A 23,007-nucleotide genomic window follows, 5' to 3' on the forward strand; every position below is an offset into this window, starting at 1 on the left:
GGAATGGTAAATGGTCACTCACTGTGACTGGGCCTCTTGTTCTAACAGGTCCTTTGTCATCCAGCAAATCCCAAGCAGCAATCTCTTCATGGTGGTGGTGGACAGCAGCTGCCTCTGTGAGTCCGCGGCCCCAATCACGATGGCACCCATTGAAATCAGGTATATCCTTTTGTGCGTAGGTCCAGCCACTATGGCTGAAGCCAGTAAGGGGGGGTCAACAGTAAGGAATCCTGGGGGAGAAATATTTGGGAGGGGAAAATGACGTCATTTCCACTGCCGGAGAGAGAGACGTAGGTAAGGGAGTTTCGTACCAAGTTTTGACGTCTGAAATGCAGAGTAAGGGAAAGTAACATTTTGGAAATATGCCTTAACTACAGTCAACATAACGAATCTCTTAAGTGTGAACGTTTAAAGGCCCAGAAGATCAGAAGGCGTCCTGAATCTTGCCATGGCTTTCACCCTGAGGTAAGTTGGAAAACCTTTCCTTTCTCTTTTTCCCATCTGATTTGCCATGAGAATCTCACCATGGTCAAAGAACTATAACTAATAAATTTACTCATGAAAAAACAATCCCTTTCAGGCAAATCAAAGAGGAATATATGGGAAGGCTAATGGTATCCTACTTTCAGCCCCTCAATGCCTTCTTATTTCATCTGTGCTAATCGTCTTTTGTTATTGTATGTATGTATCTATTTTAAAACCTCTTTACTATCTTCCCTACTGTGGAAGTGCTGTCATTTTATCATTTTCCATTTATTACACACAAACTGGCTCTGATCTTCTTGGTTTATTTATTTCAAATTATGGCTAAAATTATTTTCCCCTGCTTACTTTTAGATAGCCTTTCATTTACAAGAAATTCACGTACAGCAAAAGTAGCAATATCAATATCAGGTAAAGGGTCACAGTTTATGAAGGTGGAATGGTAAGACTCTAAACCCCGTAACCACATGAAGTCACAACTATAAAGGCACTGCATTTACACTGAAAGCGATGATCAGAGGAAAATTCAGTTCAGTAGTGAGAAAGGTGAGCTGACTACAGACTTAGATGAATTATAAGAGAATACCTCCTGCAGTACCATGGGCAAAAAAATTTTAAGTATAGCAAAAACAAAAGCTTTGAAAATTAACTCCACACCCACCCTGAAGAATGGTAAGCCTGCCTAGACCAATCAATTACTACAGGGAAACTGGGAAGGTATCAGTTTTTTAAAAATGCCACCAGACTCAGATGAGTGTTAATCTCATCTTTAAATAGCAAATGATTTTGATGTTATTTAAACTATCCAAATCTTAGAAAAGATTTTCAAGTAAGTATAGCACCAATAAGAACGTGGAATTTACTAAGAATGTTCGCTTCTCTATTCAAAGGGGAATTCAACAGCAACATATTATCCAAATATATGCTGAAAAGGACTCTGATAAAATTCATTGATCACCCCTAATAAAAGCTCTATGTAAAATGCAAACACAAACAACAGTCCGCCAAACACTAAAATCACTTCTTTTAAAACCAGAACTATGTACTTAGACAATGTCACTAGAGCAGAAATCTTCTAAAATTAATAAGACAATTTGCTTTGGTAACTTGATACAAGAAAAACATTTTAAAAATCAGCATTTTTCTCTGTTTCTAGACCATGTAAGATGAGGTCAGTGGAACAGAATAGAAACTCTTACATATGACAAAGTTCAAGTCAAAGGGAAGAATATAGATTAGACTTAAACAGTAAAATAAGTCTTACAATATATCATAGGAATTGGAGAGAACTTTCTATCCCAGACCGGAAAGCTATGGAAGAAAAACAGATTTATTTAGCTATGCAAAAATTATAACTTTTCTATAAAAAGAATTAATAACTTAAAGTCAGTAGCCAATTTATAGAACTTAAAAAAAATATTTATAAATCAAATTATAAAGAACTTTTTAAACTAGTAAGTCAAGTTACTACATATAAAAATAAACCATGAACATGAAAGATACAAGCCTCTGGGTGATCAGAATATACAGGTAACAATGAACTATCTAGCTATAGCCATCTAAAACAAAAATACCCCTTCAGTCTGTACCCCCACTCCTGGCGTCTTTACCATGGGCAGAGGTGGGGGCAAATATCATTGTCTGCTGAGGAGCTACATTCAGCATTCTTTGTAGCAATAAAGAACAGATGAGAAAATGAATGCCCATCAATAAGAAAATAACTGAATGAAACAGAGCTAGAATAATGGAGTTGGAGAAACTTCCATCAGTCAATAGATAAAAAGCGTACTGCAGAAAGTAATAAATAATATGATTTCATGTTTGTAAAACAGAGCCCTCCTTCCAAAATGAAAAGAAAGAAGAAACACAAAAGCTTTCATAGCCAAGTCTCTGAAATGAGCAGGCTCCTTAAATGTGGTATTTTACTTACATTCTGACAGGAAAATACTAGAAGTCCAATATTTTCCTTTTACAATATGATCACAACGGACGTCGCCACCAATAGTCCCTTACCTCTTGAATCTTCTACCTAATAGTATGCAAAGAGTAATTCTGAATATATTATGCTAGCAACTGAAACCAGAGATTCTCATCACTAACTTGATGAAATTTAGACATTTTCATGTCCCTGAATTGTCTAGGTTCCAAAATACTTTGTTCATACAATTGAAGAGCAGGGGCAAGCCTGGGCATTCAAGATACCTCGGAAAGTGTAAGGCACCTTGACATCCATCTCAGCTCTAACCAACCCTGCCTTTCCCTGTAGGAGAATGCAAGGGAATGTGGTGGTGCGCCAAGTCTCCAGGCCAAGATGGTCCTTATCCTGTTCCCTCTGCTTTTGATGCTCTTCTCGAGGTGACACGGACAGAGATGTTCTCGTGGCATGCTAAATTATGGATAAACTGTGAACACAAATATGGTGCGACATAGGAGACATGAAATATAGTCCAACCATCAGCATCTCATGAATTTAAACTGTGCGTGATATAAACTCTTAAAGATATGTTGACAAAATGTTATCTTTTTACTTTGCTGGTCATGTAAATGTGAGTTTGCTACATGATAACCACCCATCATCAGAAACGAGACTGCAAGTGGGCAGTGTCCCTTCTGCTTGAAACCCACCGAAACAAATTTAAAACTGTGTACTTTTTAAATAAAGTATATTAAAATCATAATCTCCTTGTTTGGGTTTTATTGTCACTTCATTGCTGAAGGTACAGACTGAAAAGTGCATGAAAATGTTACCCATTCCAGACACTAGGAAAGGATGGTTGTTGGCAGAGACTTTGTTCTAAAGCAGATTCTAGACAAATATTTAACAATTGTTTTGATGCTCCACTCTCAGTTATAAAAATATTTACAGAAGGAAATAAAAATATCATCTACATGGGAAGAATTTATTACAGAGAATCTTGAATTTTATTGAACTAAACTTCAATAGAAATCATAATATGGATGAGAACACATGCTCCCATAATATTCAAGGTTTGAACTATTTGGCAATAGAAATAAAGAAGTCATAAATCCTAGGAATTCATTGTGAGAAGACTTGAAGAAGGAAAAGAACAATGACTACAAATGACTCTCAAACTTATTGCTTGAGCGTTTGGCTTCTGGCTTTCCCCATAAACAAGAGATGAAATTAGATCTCAAATATTACAAGATGTGAAACTACCCAGACCTGTAAGCATTCCTAAAACACTGGATCCTGAACCAGAGAAAATAGATTCCATTGTATCATGGTTACCAAATAAAGTAGAAGAGTTTCCATGCCTAGGTAAAATCTGCTTTGTAGAGCAGACATCTAAAAGCCATATGGAGAATACCACTTAAACTCTTTTTTAAAAAAGCCACATTATGCTGTTGATATTTTACAAAAACTGATGTTATCGTACTACTTTATACCAAAGTGATTGCGGTATTTATAGGAATAACAATACTACAATGTTGTACTTCTTTAAATTACTATGTCTCCAGTGTTGTTAACAATATAACAATACTATCAGCTGCCAAGCTGTCAAAATTTTAACAACAGTGGGGCTGTAGTATTGTGACTATTGTAGTCAGTGATATTGTTCACTTCTGTGCACTAAATAAACAAGTGATTTCATTTGTTGCTCACACAAGTATCAAAATGCATTATATTTACACAAAACAATCATGTCATGTTTTCACAAAAATAATATCACATGACCTGCCATTCTCCTTTGAAATTCTACAGAACTGGCAACAATAGGTCAAGTATTACATTATAATGCCTTTAATTTCATGTTAATACAGAAAATATGTGCACTAGAAATATTTATAATTTCCCTCCCTCCCTCATTCTAAACAGTGGAGTGGCATCATTTTTAGTGAGTTGTTTTGTGATGTCAGCACAGCAAGCATAGTTGAATCGTGCTGTTGACCCAATGACACTGTCAGACATCACCTTCATGTGAATGACCCTCCCACCTAGCACCTCAGATTCTGTTCCCTCAAACGACTTCAACCAACTGGCCACTCCATATATCTACTTGGATACCTAATAATTTTCTCCAACTTAATATGTCCAAAGCAGATGTCTTGATCCCTGTCTACCATACTCTTTCCTCCCGACGGCCTCAGCTCCTCCAACCAAAACCTTGGAGCCACCCTTGTTTGTGTTTTCCCCCTCAGAGTGTTTCATGAGTTCTACCCTCCACTTCTCCCCGTCCCTTCACTGCTACCATCTTCTTTCAAGCCATTACCAGTTCCCTCACACTGTGTCCTCATTGGTCTCCTCTCCTCTGCTCTCTGCACTGCGCCCCCCCCCCAATCCCCACTCTAGCGTCCATTCTCCACACAGCAGCCAGAGCAATTTTTCTAAAACAAATATCAGATCATACCTTTGCCCACTGCAATTTGAGAATATACAGACCCCGTCTTCAAGTCCAGTAGTGGTTCTCAAACTCTTCTGTGCATTAGAGTCACCTGGGGAACTTTCAAAACTCTTGGCTTTTCAGGGAAGGACCCAGGCATTCATATTCTTCAAACACTCCCCATGATGCTAATATGAAGGCAAGTTTGGGAACCTGTGGGCCATACAGGGTCTCAGCCTGGGCTCTGTCTCCATTGCTGGCCCTTCCTCATGCTAGCTACTCTGTCCCATACTCACTAAACTCTGCCAGCCAGCCTATGTCTTTGAAAACCCAGGGCTTTTCCTATACCTGTGCCCTCTACCTGGAAGCTTCCAGATGCTGTTTTTTATGAAGCTCTTCCTTCTTACCTTTCGTGCTGAGCTCAAATACCCCTTCCTCAAAGACCCTGGGAAAGCAGCCCTTCTCCCACAGTTGTACTACCCGGCTTTTATTTTTTCTTTAAGCCTGTATCTGGAATAATTTATGTTCATTTTCTTCTCCTGTATTGTAGCTCCACTAGGGCAAAGATCTCCCTGATATTGTTTGTGGCTTTGTCTCCCGCTCCTAGAGCAATGTCTGGCATGTAATAAAAATCAAACCACCACCACCAAGCACAAACTTGCAATGAACATTTACTGAGATCTAACTCTTCACCTGGTGCCATTCAAAATGCTTACTGGTTTGATTAACCCATGTGATCTTTACAACAGACTGAGGGAGTAGATGCAATTATTGTCTCCATTTTACGGATGAAGCAACACGGGCACAGGAAGGAAAGTAACTTTCCTGACTCCTGGTTTGAACCACCCTGCATTACCTTTATTGCACACATGAGTAGAAAGTACTGTATTTTGAATGCAGTAGATATGTAGCCACAGTGTTATACTAAGCTGTTTCTAATCCTACTTAACAAATATATCATTAAATCTACTATTGGATAGCACCTTTAATGTGTCAAATGCTGCTGAATTATAGTATCCTGAACTAGAAATACTGCCATCTTGACTTACTCCCTATTTGAGGGCACCAGGTTCTGCTGCAGTGCAGAACCATGGCATGTTGCACTGGTCCCTATGGATCCATGGTACATAGTATTGTAATGGTTAAGGGTAAAAGGTGTGGAGTAAGGCCCGGCCTCTTACTGTCTGTAGCACCTTCAGGTAACTTGCTTGTTGAGTCTCAGTTTCCTCATCAGTGAAATGGGAATAATAGCAGGTGTATGAAATGATGAGGCAAAGTTCTCTGCATAGAACCTCTTAAACAGAAGGCTTTGATAAATCGTATTGTGGGGGGTGGTTTATTAATATGATGAATTAGCAATACACGTGTATCCTGGCAGAGTGTCAGCCCTGTCGATATTGGAGCTACTACAGTATAAATGTGACTGCACAATTTTTACTGTAACATAATACAAACTAGCACTATTTCAAACACTGTAGGTACCCTCATATAATCTAATGTCTTTATATTCATGTCACTGCAAATAGAAAGCGTGTAACTATAGTGTGCTAGCATTACTGCTACTCAGATTGTAAGGTGAAGGGTCTAGGCTGACATAATGCAGCTCAGCACTGTATATTATCATTTCTGTTCCCACAATTACATGTAATAAAGCAAAGCACAAAATCACATTGCCGCTGCCAGCACTGGTTGTCTTCAGTTACTTCCCTCAGCCTGTGCCATGCTGTGTGGCTCTAAACTATAATATTGTGTGTCCCGGTATGTTAGGCTGCCAAGTTTCTTAACGAAAATCCTACCACCAAATTTTGTGCCAAACAACACCGTACTGTAATTATCCTAGCTCCAAATGGTTAAGAAGAAACGATTGATGAGAGATAAATATTTCAGTGGCATGTTTTTAAGAAGACATTGTCACCATGGCACAACATCTCACCACTGACCGTAGCATCAAGACTACTAAATGATAATCACACTGTCCTTATATTTCTATGTAATTCTATATTGTCCCCAAATGTGCTGTTCAGTTATTCAGCTACCGCATAATCTCCAAGCTGTAGCAATAAGCTTGGGGTAGAGACGGGTGCATTTATTGAATGCTGACTGTGGAAAGCACTTCACAATAATTATTTCACATCACTCCTTACACTAATTTTGGCACACGCTGTGAGAAGGCACACGTTGCAAATTACAAGTCTAAGGTTCGGAGAGATTACAGTATTTGGCCAAGTCATACAGGCAATGATGGAGAAAGCCAGAATTTAATGCCACCTTAATGGGTCCCAGTCTATGTTCTGTTTACTTTGCCACCATGTCAACTTTTACCATGTCACTTCCTTTCCTCTCCACGTGCTATCACAGAGACTCAGGAAGTAGCAATTTCATGAGGCCATATTGCATTATATTGTCTGTAATGCTGTCACCAGCATTACTACTGTTTTATATTTTTAAGATTTTTATTAAAAATATAGCTAACAGACAAACATTATATTAGTTTCAGGGATACAGCATAGTTATTCAACATTTATATACCTAAAGAAGTGATCACCATGATAAGTCCAGCAACCATCTAACCACCATACCATGCTATCACAATATTATTGACTATATTCCCTAGGTTGTACATTACATCCCCATGACTTATTTGTTTCATACCTAGAAATTTAGAACTCTTATTCCCCCTAACATTTTCCCCCCTGCCTTTTCAAATTTTTCAATTAAAATTGGCATTTAATACTATTTTATATTAATTTCAGTTGCACAGCATAGTGGTGAGACAATTATATAATTTAAGAGGTGATCCCCCTGACTAGTCTAGTACCCACCTGGCACCATACATAGTTACTACCATAGTATTGATTATATTCCCTATGCTATACTTTACATCCCCATGACTATTTTGTAACTACAATTTGTACTTCTTAATCCCTTCCCCTTTTTCACCACCTTCAAACCCCCTCCCATCTGGCAATCGTCAATGTGTTCTCTGTATCTAAGAGCTTGTTTATGTTTTGTTTGTTTATTTTGTTCTTTAGATTCCACATATAAGCGAAATCACATTGCATCTTTCTCTGTCTTACACTCCACACAGCACAGTACCCTCCAGGCCCATCTATGCCACTGCAGATGACAAGAACCCATTCCCTTCCACAGCCGAGCAATATTCCATTGTATACATGTACCACTTCTTCGTTAGCCACTCTTCCGTCGACAGACACCCAGGCTGCCTCCACACCTTGGCCATTGTAAACAATGCTGCAATGACCATATGGATGCACATGTCCCCTCAAAGTAGCATTTGGATTTCTTAAGGTAAATACCTTGAAGTGAGATTACCAGGTCTTTCTTTGTCTCTTGGTCCAGCCTTTGTTTTATTAAAGTTTATTTTATCTGGTATAAGTATTGCTACCCCAGCCTTTTTTAATTTTTTCATTTCCATTTTTGTAAAATATATTTTTCCATCGCTTTACTTCCTGTCTGTGTGTGTCTTTCAAATTGTGTCACTTGTGGTGCTAATTGGGAGGTGTTCTGCTGTGGTCTGAAGCCAACATCCAAGTATGTTGGTTCTGGGGCCTCTTGGGAGGGGTTCCTGTGCAGGCCCAGGTCAGCCACTGCCCTGACCCACTGGGAACTACCTGATAGTTGCTGCGAAGTGATTACAGTTGTTTGCTCCCTGTGCAAACCCTGGAGGCATGTGGGAGAGGCCACACTGAGGACTGCCACCTGTAGTGGGCCTGGGGTAGCTCCACAAAAAGCCACGACACCCTGCTGCCACCTGCCGGCTCCCTTAAGTTTCAGCCCCAGTAAAGCCTTGTGCAGTACGCAAGTCAGGGAAGGCAGGGTCTCAGGGAGTAACTGCAGTGGGAAGAGTTGTGATCAGCAGTTTAATCTAGACTGATTTGGTGCCAGTCCTCAGCCTGGAGCTACTCAGCAAAAGTCTCAGAGCATACAGAGGCCAGTCGCTGCGTGCCTGGGGCCTGCCAGACTCTAATAGTTGTTCAAGAAAGAGTGCAATGTGGGCAGGGCTGGCTGCTCAGAGAAAGTGCCTCTGGTGTTGGGCAAGTTGGGTGGGGAGGAGTCTCAGTGAGTCAGCAGGGTGGAGCAGTGGAGCTCACCAGGCCAATCAAATTAAGATTTGGCCTATAGGAGAGGGCTCAACATATTAAAAATGGCACCCACCTGCCTGCTGCACAGGAGAAGGACTCCACACAGGGAAAATGGTGACTGTCCTCCAGCCGTTGCTTCACAGCTACACACCTCAGTCTGCCACCTGTATGCCTCTGACGCCCCCCAAGTTACCGTCCCTCTGCTGGAGCCCAAGGTGAGTGCTTATGAGTGAGAGAGTCTGTGTGTGGACTGTTTAAGAGGACGTGTGGGTCTCCTGCTGCTTTCTATCCCACCCAGATGGTTGGAATCCGCACTGTTTTTCACAGCCAGGTGTTGTGGAAGCTACTCTTCCTGACACCAGTATTCTGGACTAGGGAGGCTGGTGTGGGGCTGGGGTCTCTCGCTCCTCCTCCATCGGGAGTCTCCATGGCCAAGATATCCCTCCTGGTTCTCAACCACCACACCTAGGTTTGGGGACGGTTCTGTGTCTCTACACCCTCCTACCAGTCTCATGTGACTTCGTTTTTATATGCTTAGTTATAAAACTTCTGTTCAGCCAGACTTCAGATGGCTCCCCAGATTGATTGTTCTATAATTTAGTTGTAATTTTAATGTGTCCTACTGTTGATTCCCTCTAATCAGTGTTTATCTACTGAAGCATCTTGGATCTCCTAGTGTTTTATCCTTTTAATGCCAAATGAAGTTCCAGCCCTCCTGTCATGAGGATGTGTACATTCTGTAGTTTTCCTATTTGGAAGGTGGGTAATTCCTGAGGAGCCCTCTACCCACTTACAAAGTTTACTAACGGTTCCAGCTGGATGCGGCACTGAGTGGGGCACTGAATTCCGTAATCTAAAAAAGGGCTAGCCTGAGGCAACACAATCACTGAGTGGGTCGTATAAAGATTTGAGAAGCTGCAATGATTTTTAAGAGTGTGATGCTTTTTCTATTGTGGAGGCTACACAGGTGAGACAGGATCTGGTTTGGGCTACATTGGTCCTTTCCACCTGTCTTGGCTGGAATGAGAAAGGGGTTCTCTGGCCATAGCTATTTTGGGCAATATGGTTTGGTTGGATTTCCAAGTGGATGCTGGTGTCTGTTGACAAGCCAATGGTGATCTAGAAGGGTCAAGTTGGTGATCAGCTCACATGTGGTTTGCCCAGATGCTAACAATGATGGGTTAAATTTTTGGGGACTCTGTGCTTCCTGGGCTTGTATATCTATTTCTTTCACCAGGTTAGGGAAGTTTTCTGTCATTATTTCTTCAAATAGGTTTTCAATTCCTTACTCTCTCTCTTCTCCTTCTGGTACCCTTATCATGCAGATGTTGGTACTCTTGTTGTCCAGAGGACCCTTAAACTATCCTCATTTGTTTGAATTTTTTTTCTTTTTGCTCTTCCGTTTGGGTGTTTTCTGCTACCTTATCTTCCAAATCATTGATTCAGTTCTCTGCTTTATCTAACCTACTGTTGATTCCCTCTAATGTATTCCTCATTTCAGTTATTGTATTCTTTATTTCTAACTGGTTCTTTTGCATGTTTTCTATCTCTGTGTCTATATTTCCTGTCTCTTTGTTGAAGTTCTCCCTGAGATCACTGAACATCCTTATAACCAGTGTTTTGAACTCTGCATCTGGTAAATTGCTTATCTCCATTTTATTTATTTGTTTTTCGGGAGTTTTGTTCTGTTCTTTTATTTGGGACATGTTTCTTTTTTCCCCATTTTGGCTGCCTTCCTGTTTTGTTTCATTTTGTTTTCTATGTATTAGGTAAGGCTGCTATGTCTCCCAGTCTTAGTAGAGTGTCCTTATGTAATAAGTATGTTATGGGGCTTAGTGGCATAGTCACCCTCATCACCTGAGGTGGGTGCTCCAGATGTGTTTCTTGTGTGTGCCCTTCTGTTGTAGTTGAACCTTGGTTGCTGTTTGCACATCAATAGAAGGGACTCATCCTTGGGCTGATTGGTTGTGAGGACTGGCTATGACTACAGTGGAGGAGTTGTGGTGCAGGGGCTGACCTTACAGATCAGGATTCGCTTTAGCAGGGCTCTGGCACCTCCCCAGTCTGCCTTTTGGATGTGTCTTCCCTGGAGGTGTCTGGGTGTTGCTCTGGCTGGGTCCAAAGCTAGCCATCAGGAGTTCCAGTCCTGGGCCTCCTAAGAGGGGCCCCACTGCAGGCCAAGTTTAGTTGCACCCTGTACCCTGCCTCCAGCCACCTGGCATGAGCCACAAATCAATCTGCAGATGGCTGTCACCCACACTGGACTTGGAAGTGCCTTGAGAGGCCAAGCCACAGACCAAGGCTGGCTGTCACTAGTGCTGGGCTTGAGGCTTCTCAGCCAGAGGTACGGGACATGCCAAAGCCAGATGCTGCTTGCTTGAGTTTTGTGAACCTTTGAGAGATTTTAGGAAAGTCTTTAGCATGAGCCAAGTCAGGCTGTTTATGCAGAAAAGCCACTGGAAGCAGCTTAGATGTGCCTTGTAAATTGAGCAGGACAGGGTCCCAGGGAGAATAAATGGTATTAGTCAGGTTGATGGAGACTCAGATATGGTGGCCACCTGTGTTTGCACACTGGGAGGTGGGGGGGCTCAACCCAGAAACAATGGTTCCACTAACTCCTCCATCTGGAAGAAAGCTGCCCCTCTAGCCCTCACCCTGAAGAGAGACAATTTAGTTCCTCCCACTTCTTATGTCGCTGACACCTTTTGAGGTACTGTCCCAGAGCTGGAGCTCAGAGTGAGCAAAGTCTGTCAGCGGGTAAGTCTGTGTGCAGTCCCTTTAAGAGGAGCACCTGGGACTGCAGCTGTGGGAACTCCTCTTCCTAGCACTGGTACTTCAGGCCAGGGAGCCCAGTGTGGGACTGGGGTGCCTCCCTCCTCTTGGGGGGAGGACCTCACTAGCTGTGATATTCCTCCTGATTCTCAACTGCCCCACACAGATGTGTGGCCGGCCCTTTTCACATCTCTGCCCCTTCTGCCAGTCCCGATGTGGCTTTATTATATCCTTAGTTATAGGACTTCTGTTTGGGTAGATTTCAGAGTGTTCTCCAGGATGATTGTTCTATAATTTAGTTGTAATTTTAATGTGATCATGGAAAGAGGCAAGCACCGAATTTCTCTACTCCACCCTCTTGGATCCCCCTCAGTAGCTGCCATTTTTACACACTCATTGTATTCCAGGCACCATACCAACATTTAATTTAACCTCAATAGGCCCCTATGAGGTTAGTTTTATTCCCATTTTACAGAAGAGAATACTAAGTCCACATGCCTTAGGTGAAGTCAGGTGGCTAAGGTCTACATCTTGGTAGCCTCAACACTGTCCACTCTCTTCTACTTACCAGTGCATGAGAATGGATGAGACGCTTGTGCAGGTTGCCTCCATCCCTTGTTTCATCTACACGAGACCTGGCTATTTTGTTCTGTACATGGCCTGTTTCTTCCTTTCTTGGATAATTCTCTTTGCATCTTGTTTTAACCCATCCATAGATAGTGGAGGTGAACCCCACACCATTAGGGCTCAGAAGAAGGAATAATCTAAAATACCTTCCCCAAATCTCCAAGATTTTGTCTAAAATGAAAGCTCTTTCTTAGGGGGATTTATTTTCCAGTGATTCTAAAAGTTTGGAAGGACAGCTCTGGATTAAAGCAAAGAAAAGCAAGCCTGCCCAGTCCTGAAAGAAATAATAGTGACAGAAGCAATAAGAAAACAGGAAGCAACATTTGTTACGTGCTTATAATGTACTCAGCATGTCACTAAGCACTTTGTTCACAATGGTCACTGTAGTGACAAGGGCAGGGTGTGAAGCAGTTGGTCTGGTTTCAAAACACTCCATCTTACCCACACCCTACACCAAGTTGGCAGGTAGCACTCTGACGTATCCTTCCAGCTTTTATCATCTGTTCCAGTTGTTTGTGCCCACCATGCACCCAACTCATGATGTCTGACTGTATGGCTTCTATCCTAGGACCAAAGAGGAAATCCTTTGAGAGGAGGGGAGACCCTTGGTTCTGTATCCCATTGTTCACACAGTGGTTGGAACAGAGTGAAAGATCTCCAGGCCCCTTCAGTTAATCACCTTGTCCCATTCATCCCTCTCCTGCTGTGTCTCCCACATCTGGCCCATCCCATGCCTCCCCCCATCTCTGTCTGTCTCAAGCCTTTGTCACCCTTCCCTGAAGGAACAGCCTTCCAGCCCTTCTGCCTCAGCACCATCCTATGGAGTAGGAAGGATTTGCAGAGTAAATCTTTGAATTAGATAGATAAGAATTTGAGTCCTGGATTTGTAGTTTACTGAGTAAACTGAGTAGCTTTGGGTCAATTCCTTAACCTATCTGAAATGTTGTCTTCTTATCTGGAAACAGGAAGGGCAATTGTCCCTCCAGGACAATTGTAGGGAGTAGATGCTTTCATGTAGGTCAAGTGTAAAGGTGGTGCCTGGCACACAGGAAGCACTTACTAATATTATCCAGTATTCAAAGTCACGGTACAGATCTTATACAGTCAAAATAATTTTCCTAATAATCATCTTGGATTATTCCATTTTTCTGTATAAAACCCTTAAGGGGCTCCCTTACGTCCATCCAATAAAGCTCAAAGACCTCAGCTTATAGTCACGCTCTGACTCACCCTCTCTTCCCAGGATTCATACCAGAGCCGGTGTTGTGCTTTCCATCCATGCTGCCCACAGGCACAGTATGAGCAGAGAGGTCCTTGTCTGAACCTCACATGGCTCCCTTTCCAAATCTCCAATAAAAATTCCCAACTGCATGGTAGGCAGCTTAAGTGGACGCAGACCGTTGCCCCCACAGAAGCGTCTGAAACCCATTTTAGTGAAAGAATGTGGCACGAGGTCTGACAAGCGCCGTGGAACCTTTCCTAATGATTCGTAGTTTGGAACTAGGATGGCTTTTTGGTTTTAGAAAGAATGAAGTTATTCTAAGATCTGATGATGATAGAAAAACAGCCTGGTGTGGGGAAGGTGACATGTGCTACTCTTGAAAGGACAAAGACTTCAGAAGGAAACTTTTAAACCGGCCAGAATTGAAGTGCAACCTTTGCAATCTCATATGATCCTGGGTTTTGATTAATTTGAGTTGAGTCCTTTCCAGTTACCAGTAACCTACCACTTGGATCCATTATGCAATCATGACTCAGTAAGTCCTTCAGAACACCACTTTTAAACATGATGAGAATTAGACAGACTTTGTAAATATTTGAAATTGCTAGTTTAAAATTAATTTGACTCATTTGCTTGTGGGTTGCTAGCACTTATGAGAATTGGAAATTTTTCTGTAATCATAGATAGCTTGAGTCTCTTAAGGAAGTCATCTGGAAGAAATATAGGGTAGAACTCGGTGTATCCATTGCTATGAGTATTTCAATTTTTCCATATCCTTGCCAATACTTGTTATTATCTGTTCTTTTTATTATAGCCATCCTGGTGGGTGTGAAGTAGTATCTCATTGTGGTTTTGATTTGCATTTCCCTAATGGCTAATGATGTTGAACATCTTTTCATGTGTTTATTGTACATTTGTATGTTTTCTTTGGAGAAATGTCTATTTAGATCCTTTGCCATTTTTTTTTAATGGGGCTATTTGTCTTTTTACTGTTGAGCTGTAGCAGTACTTTATATAACCTGGATACAAGTCCCTTCTGAGATATATAATTTGCAAATATTTTCTCAAATTCTGTGAGTTGTATTTTTTTTTTTTAATGGTAAACTATGTTGCTTTCTCCCTAGAATTCTTGGCATTTATCTGGCTTACAAAATTTTCTCACATTTTTTTCCGTGTGGATGTTTCCAAGGATTTTAGATCTCTTATGTCCAAAACTAAACTTTGTGTTCTCTTTTCCCCTGTCCCAGATCTACTTCTTTATAAATCTTTTCAATTCAGTCAACTGGTCAACCAAAGCAGGCCTAACTTCTTAAATCTTCTCATCACCCACCTCAGGTTCTGTCAAAAACCAAGTCATGTTTCATTTCTGCCTGCCACCAGGTCTTTGAAATCCTGCTACATCCACTATCAAAGCCTCGGTCATGTTTTCATCATGTCTATTCTGGACTATTTCAACAGCATAATCCATGCCCTTACCTCCAATCCAATCCTTCTAAAGCTAACAGAATGATGACACACCCATACGACACTACAGACTAATGATTACAAGCACTGGTCCTGATACCATATTTCCTTCGTTCAAATCCTGGCTCTTCCATTTAACCTCTGTTCCAAAATCTGTAAAATGGGGAATGATAATAGTCCCCACTTCTTAGGGTTATGTGAGGATTAAATAAATTATTATATGAAAAGTGGTATAAACAGTACCTGGTATAGATAATAAGCATTCAGTAAATGTTAGCTAATATTATTCTTATTATAATTAGTTCTTTTATACCATTAATTAAAACTTTTCCAAGGCTTTTCTAACCTATGCAATAAAATTGAAATGTTTCACTTCGGTACACAATGCATTCCATGACCTGCAATGTGAGCTGAGAAGAAACTACTGTGACCACAAAATCCTTGCAGTTGTTTTATATCATCATTTTTCAAAATGTGATACAGAGTGTAGAATTGTCAGGTGTAACTTTTGTTCAGGTATTGTTGCTGTACTACTAGTAGAAAACATTATATTATAGCTTACTCCTGACCTGGCAGAGTGCTAAACACTTTCTATTCAGTGTCTGCCTTACTTCTCACAACTGCCTTATAAGGGAGTTAGTATTACTATGCCCAGCTTCATAGCTGAGCTAAATGAAGGGGTAAGTCTGTTGTCCAAGATCACAGAATAAGGAAGTAGAGAAGCCTGGATACAGTCCCAGGTCTCTTGGACACCATGTCCTAAGCTCTTGGCTCTAACTAAGGAAGTTTCTGAAGAGGTGTCCACAGACAGACATCCTCAAAGGCAGTGTGGGAAGGAATTTCAAGTACTTATTTCATATTTGTAATTCCTGAAGAGAGTACATCTTCCATCTGGGAAGTCTTTACACTGTTATCCAGACATCTGAAAATTCCTGGAACAAAGAAAATTTAAATGTAGTTTCTGAAAGCTCTTGCTAAGCAGAAATATTTCTCCTTGGGGAGATGTGTCTTCCTTTGCTGGCTGGACTATGGCCGATTAACTCACTTGGTTGAAGCCAGTGGGTCTTAGACTTAGCTTTCTTCCTTTCCCAGACGGCACCTCATACATGGTGAAGGATCAGCGGAGAGTAGGAATACTCAGGAGAGTCATCTCTCTCTTCAAGAAGTAATTCCAGGTACTTGGGCATTAGTGAGTGACTCAGAGCTGCCATCTTAATAAGTACAGGCAGCAGATTCCTAACTGTGTGCACAGTAGGTCTTGATTATCTGAAGATAATGGGTGCTGGACAAATGCTACTTAACATGAATCCACCAAAAATAGGGCCTACGTTTTCAAAATAAACTGTAAAAAGCTGTTAATTGGGGTTTTAACTCAAAAACAAAGCTAGCAATTATGAAAATAAGCTCATTTTAGTTAATATTTAACAAAATAGACCAGAATACAGGGATAAATTAAAATTCTGCCCTCTTACGAGAAATTCAGTATGAATTGTACTTTTTTTTCAGTTGTTCTGACAAAGTTGTATAATAGCAAAATTCAACTTGCCTTGAACTTCTGCAACATAATTATAAACTGTCTTTTCTCTCTCTTTCCCTTTCAAAATTATTCAAGGATGTCACATTTCCCATGGGTCTCTCTTAATCTTTGATATGCATATCATTCTCTTTTAAAGCTCCAATTATATCCTCAGTGTGGTTGGTTTTCTCTTTTGGTTTAACTCTGCCCAATCCTCCTTGGTCCATGTCTTTGGGTATGGCTAATTTGATTCTTCAACTTTCAGGAAGAAATTTTGCATCATTTGCAAAGTTTGCAGTTTCATTTTGCAATTGATTTGTCTTGTATTTGCTTTATGTTGTCTAACATTTACATTGCACAATCAACACGAGACAGACCAACAAAGATATTGACTAGAGGGGTTGGGACAGAATCTGATGTGACATAAGGCTATGTGAGATGGGACAATTTTAAATGGTATTTTTTGTGCTATGCTTTACTTCCTGATACAAACTCATAATTTTGGCCCCTCTCATGATGCAGATTTCCTTTGTTGGCACATGGCTGTCCAAATCCCAGGCACAAAGATCCATTCTAGACTCAGGTTACCATGAAGGCTTTAATATTATCTAGAGTTTGCTGAAATGCAAATTCGTTTGTAGGGCCAGCAAGGCCCAGCAGGGTGTGGCCAGCAGCCCCACCATTCTGCGTCTTCATCCTCGTTTCATGCTCCCCCCCTTGCTCACTCTGCTCTAGCCACACCAGCATTCTTTACTCCTTGCCAAGCCCTTTCTAGCCTCTGGACTGCTGTCCTTTTGTTCCATCTATCTAGAATGCCCTTTCCGTGGTTAACTTGTTCTTCAGGTGTAAGTGCAATGTCAGCTTCTTGGAGACACCTCTGCTGATCACTCCACCTCAAGAGGAAACGTTGTCTTTAATCACCCTTTTGCTCACCCTCCTGTTTATCTCCTCAAAAGGACGTAATAAAGTAAATAGCCATCTTATTTGTTTCCTCTCTTATTTCTGTCTCTGAAACCAGAACAAGTTCCAGAGAACAAGGACTTTGTTGAATTTTCCTTTACACACACAAAGCCTTAGTCTTTGGTAGGTAGAAAGCTGCAGTCTTCAATTTGCAAAAAGTGTATGGGGAGAGTTTGGGGACAGAGCACTCCATTTCTCTGATTTGAAAAATTTAATCAAACCTCTCTCTTGGGGCCATTGAAAGAATCTTTGCTTCTTTCTAAGACGCCGAAGCCAACAGAGACATTTTAGATTGTGAGGAGGCCTTCACAGGGAATTTTTCAGCATTAGCGATTATATACAAAGGAAGTTATTAATTTATATAGGCTCCTCCCACCTATTTTTTGCCTCATTATCAAATTAATCACCTCATCTTCCCACTGAAGTTGAAGAGGGACACGGGAAGCCAGATAAACGGTTCATTTGGTCTTGATTTTCATAAACTTCTGCTCCAAGGGCTCTCAGGTTTACTTAAAGGGCAATTTTCCCAGCTTTTAAAAGGCTAAATAAAATGGGGAATAGCATGAGAAAAATGCTTCATTGTAACTCATGGGCCATATTGGATGAAATAGATCAGATTCTGGTTGGTGCCAAGGGGAGATAGTCCCCAAGTCCTTGGAACAAAAGAATGGTAAAACTAAACAAGATACAGAAATATCAGGAATCCATGTTTTCCATTGCTAAGACCTCAGAAACCTATAAAAGCAGTTGTTTTATGGGAACACTTAGCAAAGTATTGCCCAAGTCCATTTTAAAGGCTCAAAATCCTTTGACATATGGCAATCATTATGTGTGCTCAGCTGTCTATCTCACACAACGCTTTCTTCTTCCCTCCCCTAAAGAAAGCATTTCTGAGGCCCTACATTTACCATATTTTACAAGAAGCACTTAGCGGTAAGCAAGACTCAGAAGCAGTCTTAGGAAGAATAGTCCTGGCTAAGAACTCCAAGAGCACCAAAGCATTTTGTCTCAAGATGGAAACCTTGGGGCGCAGCTGTTTCAGATTAGAAGGGGGCATAGATTCCCAGTTGGGGTTTTACTTTAGAAAAAGGTTTAATGACTCAGATGTCCTAGGCAGCAAAATGGAACACACTGTCTTGCTTGGCCTTTTCCAAAAACAGGAGGATATGTGGGTCTCATTGACATGTTGGGAATTGTTGGGATTCCCAAAGCTCAGGCACTCACTGGAAATGACAGTAAAACAAGTCAAGGTGAATTCTCAGTGTGGCTCTGTGGTTCTTTGTTTCAGAGGATGTGCTGTATTTCTCAACATCAGCGCACTCAGGATAAGCTCCTGGGCTCTTGGAAGAGCAGGTGGACCCTTTCCCCAAAGCCCTCTTCCTCTGTCCTTAGTGTGGGAATAGCAGGTAGAACATATCCACATTGTATTCTTGAAAAAACCTCCCCAATGGTGTTTTGATGTGATTCTTCTCAGAATAACCATCTAGAATGTCCCCAGAAAACAAAAATAGTTGAATCCACGTGTATAAGCAGTGCAGTCCAGGCTCAGCTCAACTATGGAAGCTATGATATGTTCTTGACCTTCCTTCTTGGTCTTGGCCCAAACCAGGATGGGCAAGAACATCAAGAAAAACATAATGGCCCACTTTAGAATTTGCCATTTGTCAATAAAAGCCATCCTCCACACTAAAATACCTGGAAAGACATTCATGTGAACTTTTGCTTTCCCAAAATGTTAAGAGCATCTATCAAAAGAGCACACAACACATTTTCATTCTCTGCTAGTGAAGTATATGTTTCTACCCTTTCCAGATGTCACAGTAGCCTTTTAAAAGTGCATACTTTCTGACGCAATAATTCTACTTCCTGCAGCTTTTTCTAAGAATCGCTAACTGGAAAAGGTAGAACAAGGAGGGTGCTTTTCTCATTCTTTTTTCATCTCCTGTCAACTTCTGACTTCTAAAAGAAAGATAAGTCCAACTCCAAAAACGGAATTATAGCATGATGCTTTTATGAAGACTCTTGGAGAAATAGCAAATGGGGAAACTAATCTACGCAACACACAGTGAAGTGATGAATCCTCTTTAAGCATCCATCCTCTAAAGTCCCAGGCATCACCATAGGTGCTCACACTTCAATCTCCCTCTCCAAAGCATCCCATTCTTCAGCCTGCTCCTCCCAACTTCCCCATTTTCCCTTTGAGTAGCCTCTTGTCTTTTCTTTTTAAGTTAATCTTACAAAAGTTAAATTAAAAAATTAATTTAGCTCATTTCACTTTTCCCAATTCATTTTTTCATCATCCTCAGCAGCACAATAAATCAAGCAGCAAAACTTAAGAATGCAATATAGGGAAAAGACTGTGAGTGATCGCAAAAAAGCATACCTATCGCTCACAATTTCTTAAAGACATACACATATTTTGTAGGTATATGTTCTTTGTACCATAACTTGTAATAGCTAAAAATTAGAAACAAACTAAATATCTCTTAATCAAGTACTATTTGAATACATTATACTGAATCCTTATGATTGCATGTTAAACAGTTGTTAAAATTATGTTTTTAAGTGATTTTCATGACTTTTAATATGTATATGATGCAATATTAAGTAGAAAAATAAAAACAAGGTAAAATCCAAGTAAACATTGTTTTGCCAAGTATGAATAACTGTATGCATCATTGCACAGGAAGAAAAGCAGGAAGGAATGATTCCAACATTTTAAGAGTGGTCATCTTTGGACTATGGGATTATGAACACATGTTTTTATATTAAATTTTTTGTACAGTCTTAGTTTTCTAATTTTTTCCATAATTTTTACTGAAATCTTTCTATGTGCCAGTATCACTCTAGGTGGTAGAGATATAGCTATTAACATGCTGCATATAGTCTGTGCCCTTTTTCATCAAAGCATTTTTTAATGCAATACACTCCTTGAGAGTAGTGTCTCTATCTAACCTAATGTAACATACACGTGTGTCTATCTTTTACCCAGGGTTCATTCACCTTTGTTCTAATAAAACAATATTCTTATTTCTCCTTGAAAAATCACTTCTTGCCCATTGTCATCTAGGTAGTTTATGGGGCGTTGACTCAACTCCAAGCTCCAGGAACAAGCCTTGATTGGTTTAAACCATCAATTTTCCTCCCCACCAATGATTGTACCAAAGATTGACTTAAGGGGAAGCATATGATCCCATCTAAGAGAGTGACTTCTGGGATGAGCAAGAACTACACGTAGACATTTTCTATTCCTTTGAACTTGATGGTGTAAGGACAGGAATTTCTGTAGACATAAATGAACTTCCTAGGATGGCTAGGAGGGCCACTATGAGACTATGATAATACCGTGTTTCCCCAAAAATAAGACCTAGCCAGATAATCAACTTTAATGTGTCTTTTGTAGCAAACATTAGTATAAGACCGGGTCTTATATTATAGTAAAATAAGACCGGGTATTATATTATATTATACTAATTATATTATATTATATTATATTATATTATATTATATTATATTATATTATACTGGGTCTTATATTATAGTAAAATAAGACCAGGTCTTATATTAATTTTTGCTCCAAAAGACACATTAGAGCTGATTGTCTGGCTAGGTCTTATTTTTGGGGAAACATGGTATAGAGCAAGGGAGATCCTGGATTAAGCCTTGCCTGAAGCTACCCTTTGGAGTTTTCCATTACTTGAACTTCTTTTATATAGTTTCTATATTTATGCAGAAATTCCCCTATTTCTTTGTCCACTATATACATGGCTTTAGGCTCATTAACTAAAGCCATATAACTCATTATATGATATATAATATATAATACATATATATACATATATACATATATTCATACATATATATGTGTGTGTGTGTGTATATATATACACACACTTATCTACTAATTCTAACATCTGGGCCATATCTTGGTCTGTTTTTAGTGATTGATCATCTTGACTGGTCACATTTTACTGTTTCTTCACAGGTATAGTAATTTTTGTACACTGGATATTGTGGATGGTACATTGTAGATGTCCTAGATTTTGTTATCTTTCTCTGAATAGTGTTAAGTTTTAGTGTACCATGCATTTAAATTACCAGTAGATCATCTTGTGCTTTTGGTGGCTTGGTTTTAAGGCTTTAGTAGGTGAATGTGTTTCGTTTTTGTCCTTAGACCTAGGATGTAGTATTTATACCTTAAAACTTCTTACGTTGATCATATGTGGAATTTCTCTGTGCTGGTTAGAAATGGTGTCAATTTAGGTTAATTTAACATTCAGAACTTTTTTGTTTTTATGAAGTATAGTATTTGACATACAATATTATATTAGTTTCAGGTATACAATCTAGCGATTCAACATTTATATACCTTAAAAGGTTTTTTTGTATTTTACTTGCCACTCTTCTGTAAGTTGTGATTGTTTCAACTTTTTTTTAAAGTAAGAAAAAACATTTGTACTCCTGCAGTGACAGAGTTTTTCCTTACTTTAAAAATGTTTTGTAACAAACACAACTTATAGAAACGTTGTGAGTAGAGTACAAAGAAACTTTTCCCTGAACCATTTGAGAGTAAGTTGCCAACCAGATGTCCCATCACTCTGTAGTGTCCTAGGATTAAGGATGTTTTCTAAATAACCACACTGAAACCATCAAAATTGGGAGGTTAACAAGGACACACCACCATCATGTAATCCTCAAAAACCATTTAAGTTTTACCAATAGTCACAGTAATGTCACTTAAGACAAACAGATCCATTTCAGAATCACACATTAGATTTAACTGTTTCTTTAGTCTGGAAAAGTTGCTCAGTCTTTCCTTAACTTTCATGACCCTGATACTTTTGCAGATTGGAAGTCAGTTGTCCTGTAGAATTCCCTTAATTTGGGTTTGTCTGCTGTTCCCTCAAAATCAGATTCAGCTCATGCACCTTTGGCAGGAGTATCAGAGAAGTGATGCTGCATTCTCATTGCATCCTACCAGGTGGCACACAATTTCAGTTTGTCCAATTATTGATAATGTTGATTTTGAATAAATGCTTAAGGTAGTAACTGTAAAATAACAATTTTCCATTTTTTGTAATGTGGTATATTGTAAGGTGGTATATTGAAACTATGTATGCAGCTTATTTCTCATCAAACTTTCAACTTATTCATTTATTTTTACCAGTGTAGAGTAACAGTCTCTTATTTAATACAATGGATTATAATAAGTTATCTTTATTTATTTCGATATGTAAATCACCCTCAAATTGGCCAGTTCAAGCTATCTCCAGTGTCCATCTGGCCTTTCCCATCATTCTTTAAGCACTTACTTTTGGGCATAATAAGATGTTCCAGGTTCATCTTGTACTTTCCTGGCCCTATCCCAGGAATTTCTTCAAGGATCCATGTTCCTTTTAGAAGAGAACGGTATGTAGAAGCCAAGATCCAAGTGCTAAGTGTGCTCACTGGGGTGGTGTTGTTACCAAGTCCTGTCAGTAGGCAGAGCTAGGGAAGAAATGTATGCATATAAATGTA

General features: G+C 39.9%; 1 protein-coding gene across 3 annotated transcripts in view; it reads left to right on the forward strand.

The window, feature by feature from the left end:
• CACNA2D3 (calcium voltage-gated channel auxiliary subunit alpha2delta 3) overlaps nucleotides 1-3,161 on the forward strand; it is an 829,919-nt gene extending 826,758 nt beyond the window's left edge. For 2 of the 3 annotated variants that reach the window (XM_074313124.1, XM_074313125.1), the window contains 3 exons: nucleotides 49-166; nucleotides 388-465; nucleotides 2,750-3,161. In XM_074313124.1, the coding sequence (XP_074169225.1) occupies nucleotides 49-166; nucleotides 388-465; nucleotides 2,750-2,842 (289 nt within the window). In that variant the 3' untranslated portion in view covers nucleotides 2,843-3,161. The remainder of the gene's footprint in view (nucleotides 1-48; nucleotides 167-387; nucleotides 466-2,749) is intronic. The other variant, XR_002136724.2, reaches the window with a different exon arrangement.
• Nucleotides 3,162-23,007: the final 19,846 nt, after the last annotated feature.

Source organism: Rhinolophus sinicus, linkage group LG10 (assembly GCF_036562045.2).
Source record: "Rhinolophus sinicus isolate RSC01 linkage group LG10, ASM3656204v1, whole genome shotgun sequence".
Taxonomy (NCBI): Eukaryota; Metazoa; Chordata; class Mammalia; order Chiroptera; family Rhinolophidae; genus Rhinolophus; species Rhinolophus sinicus.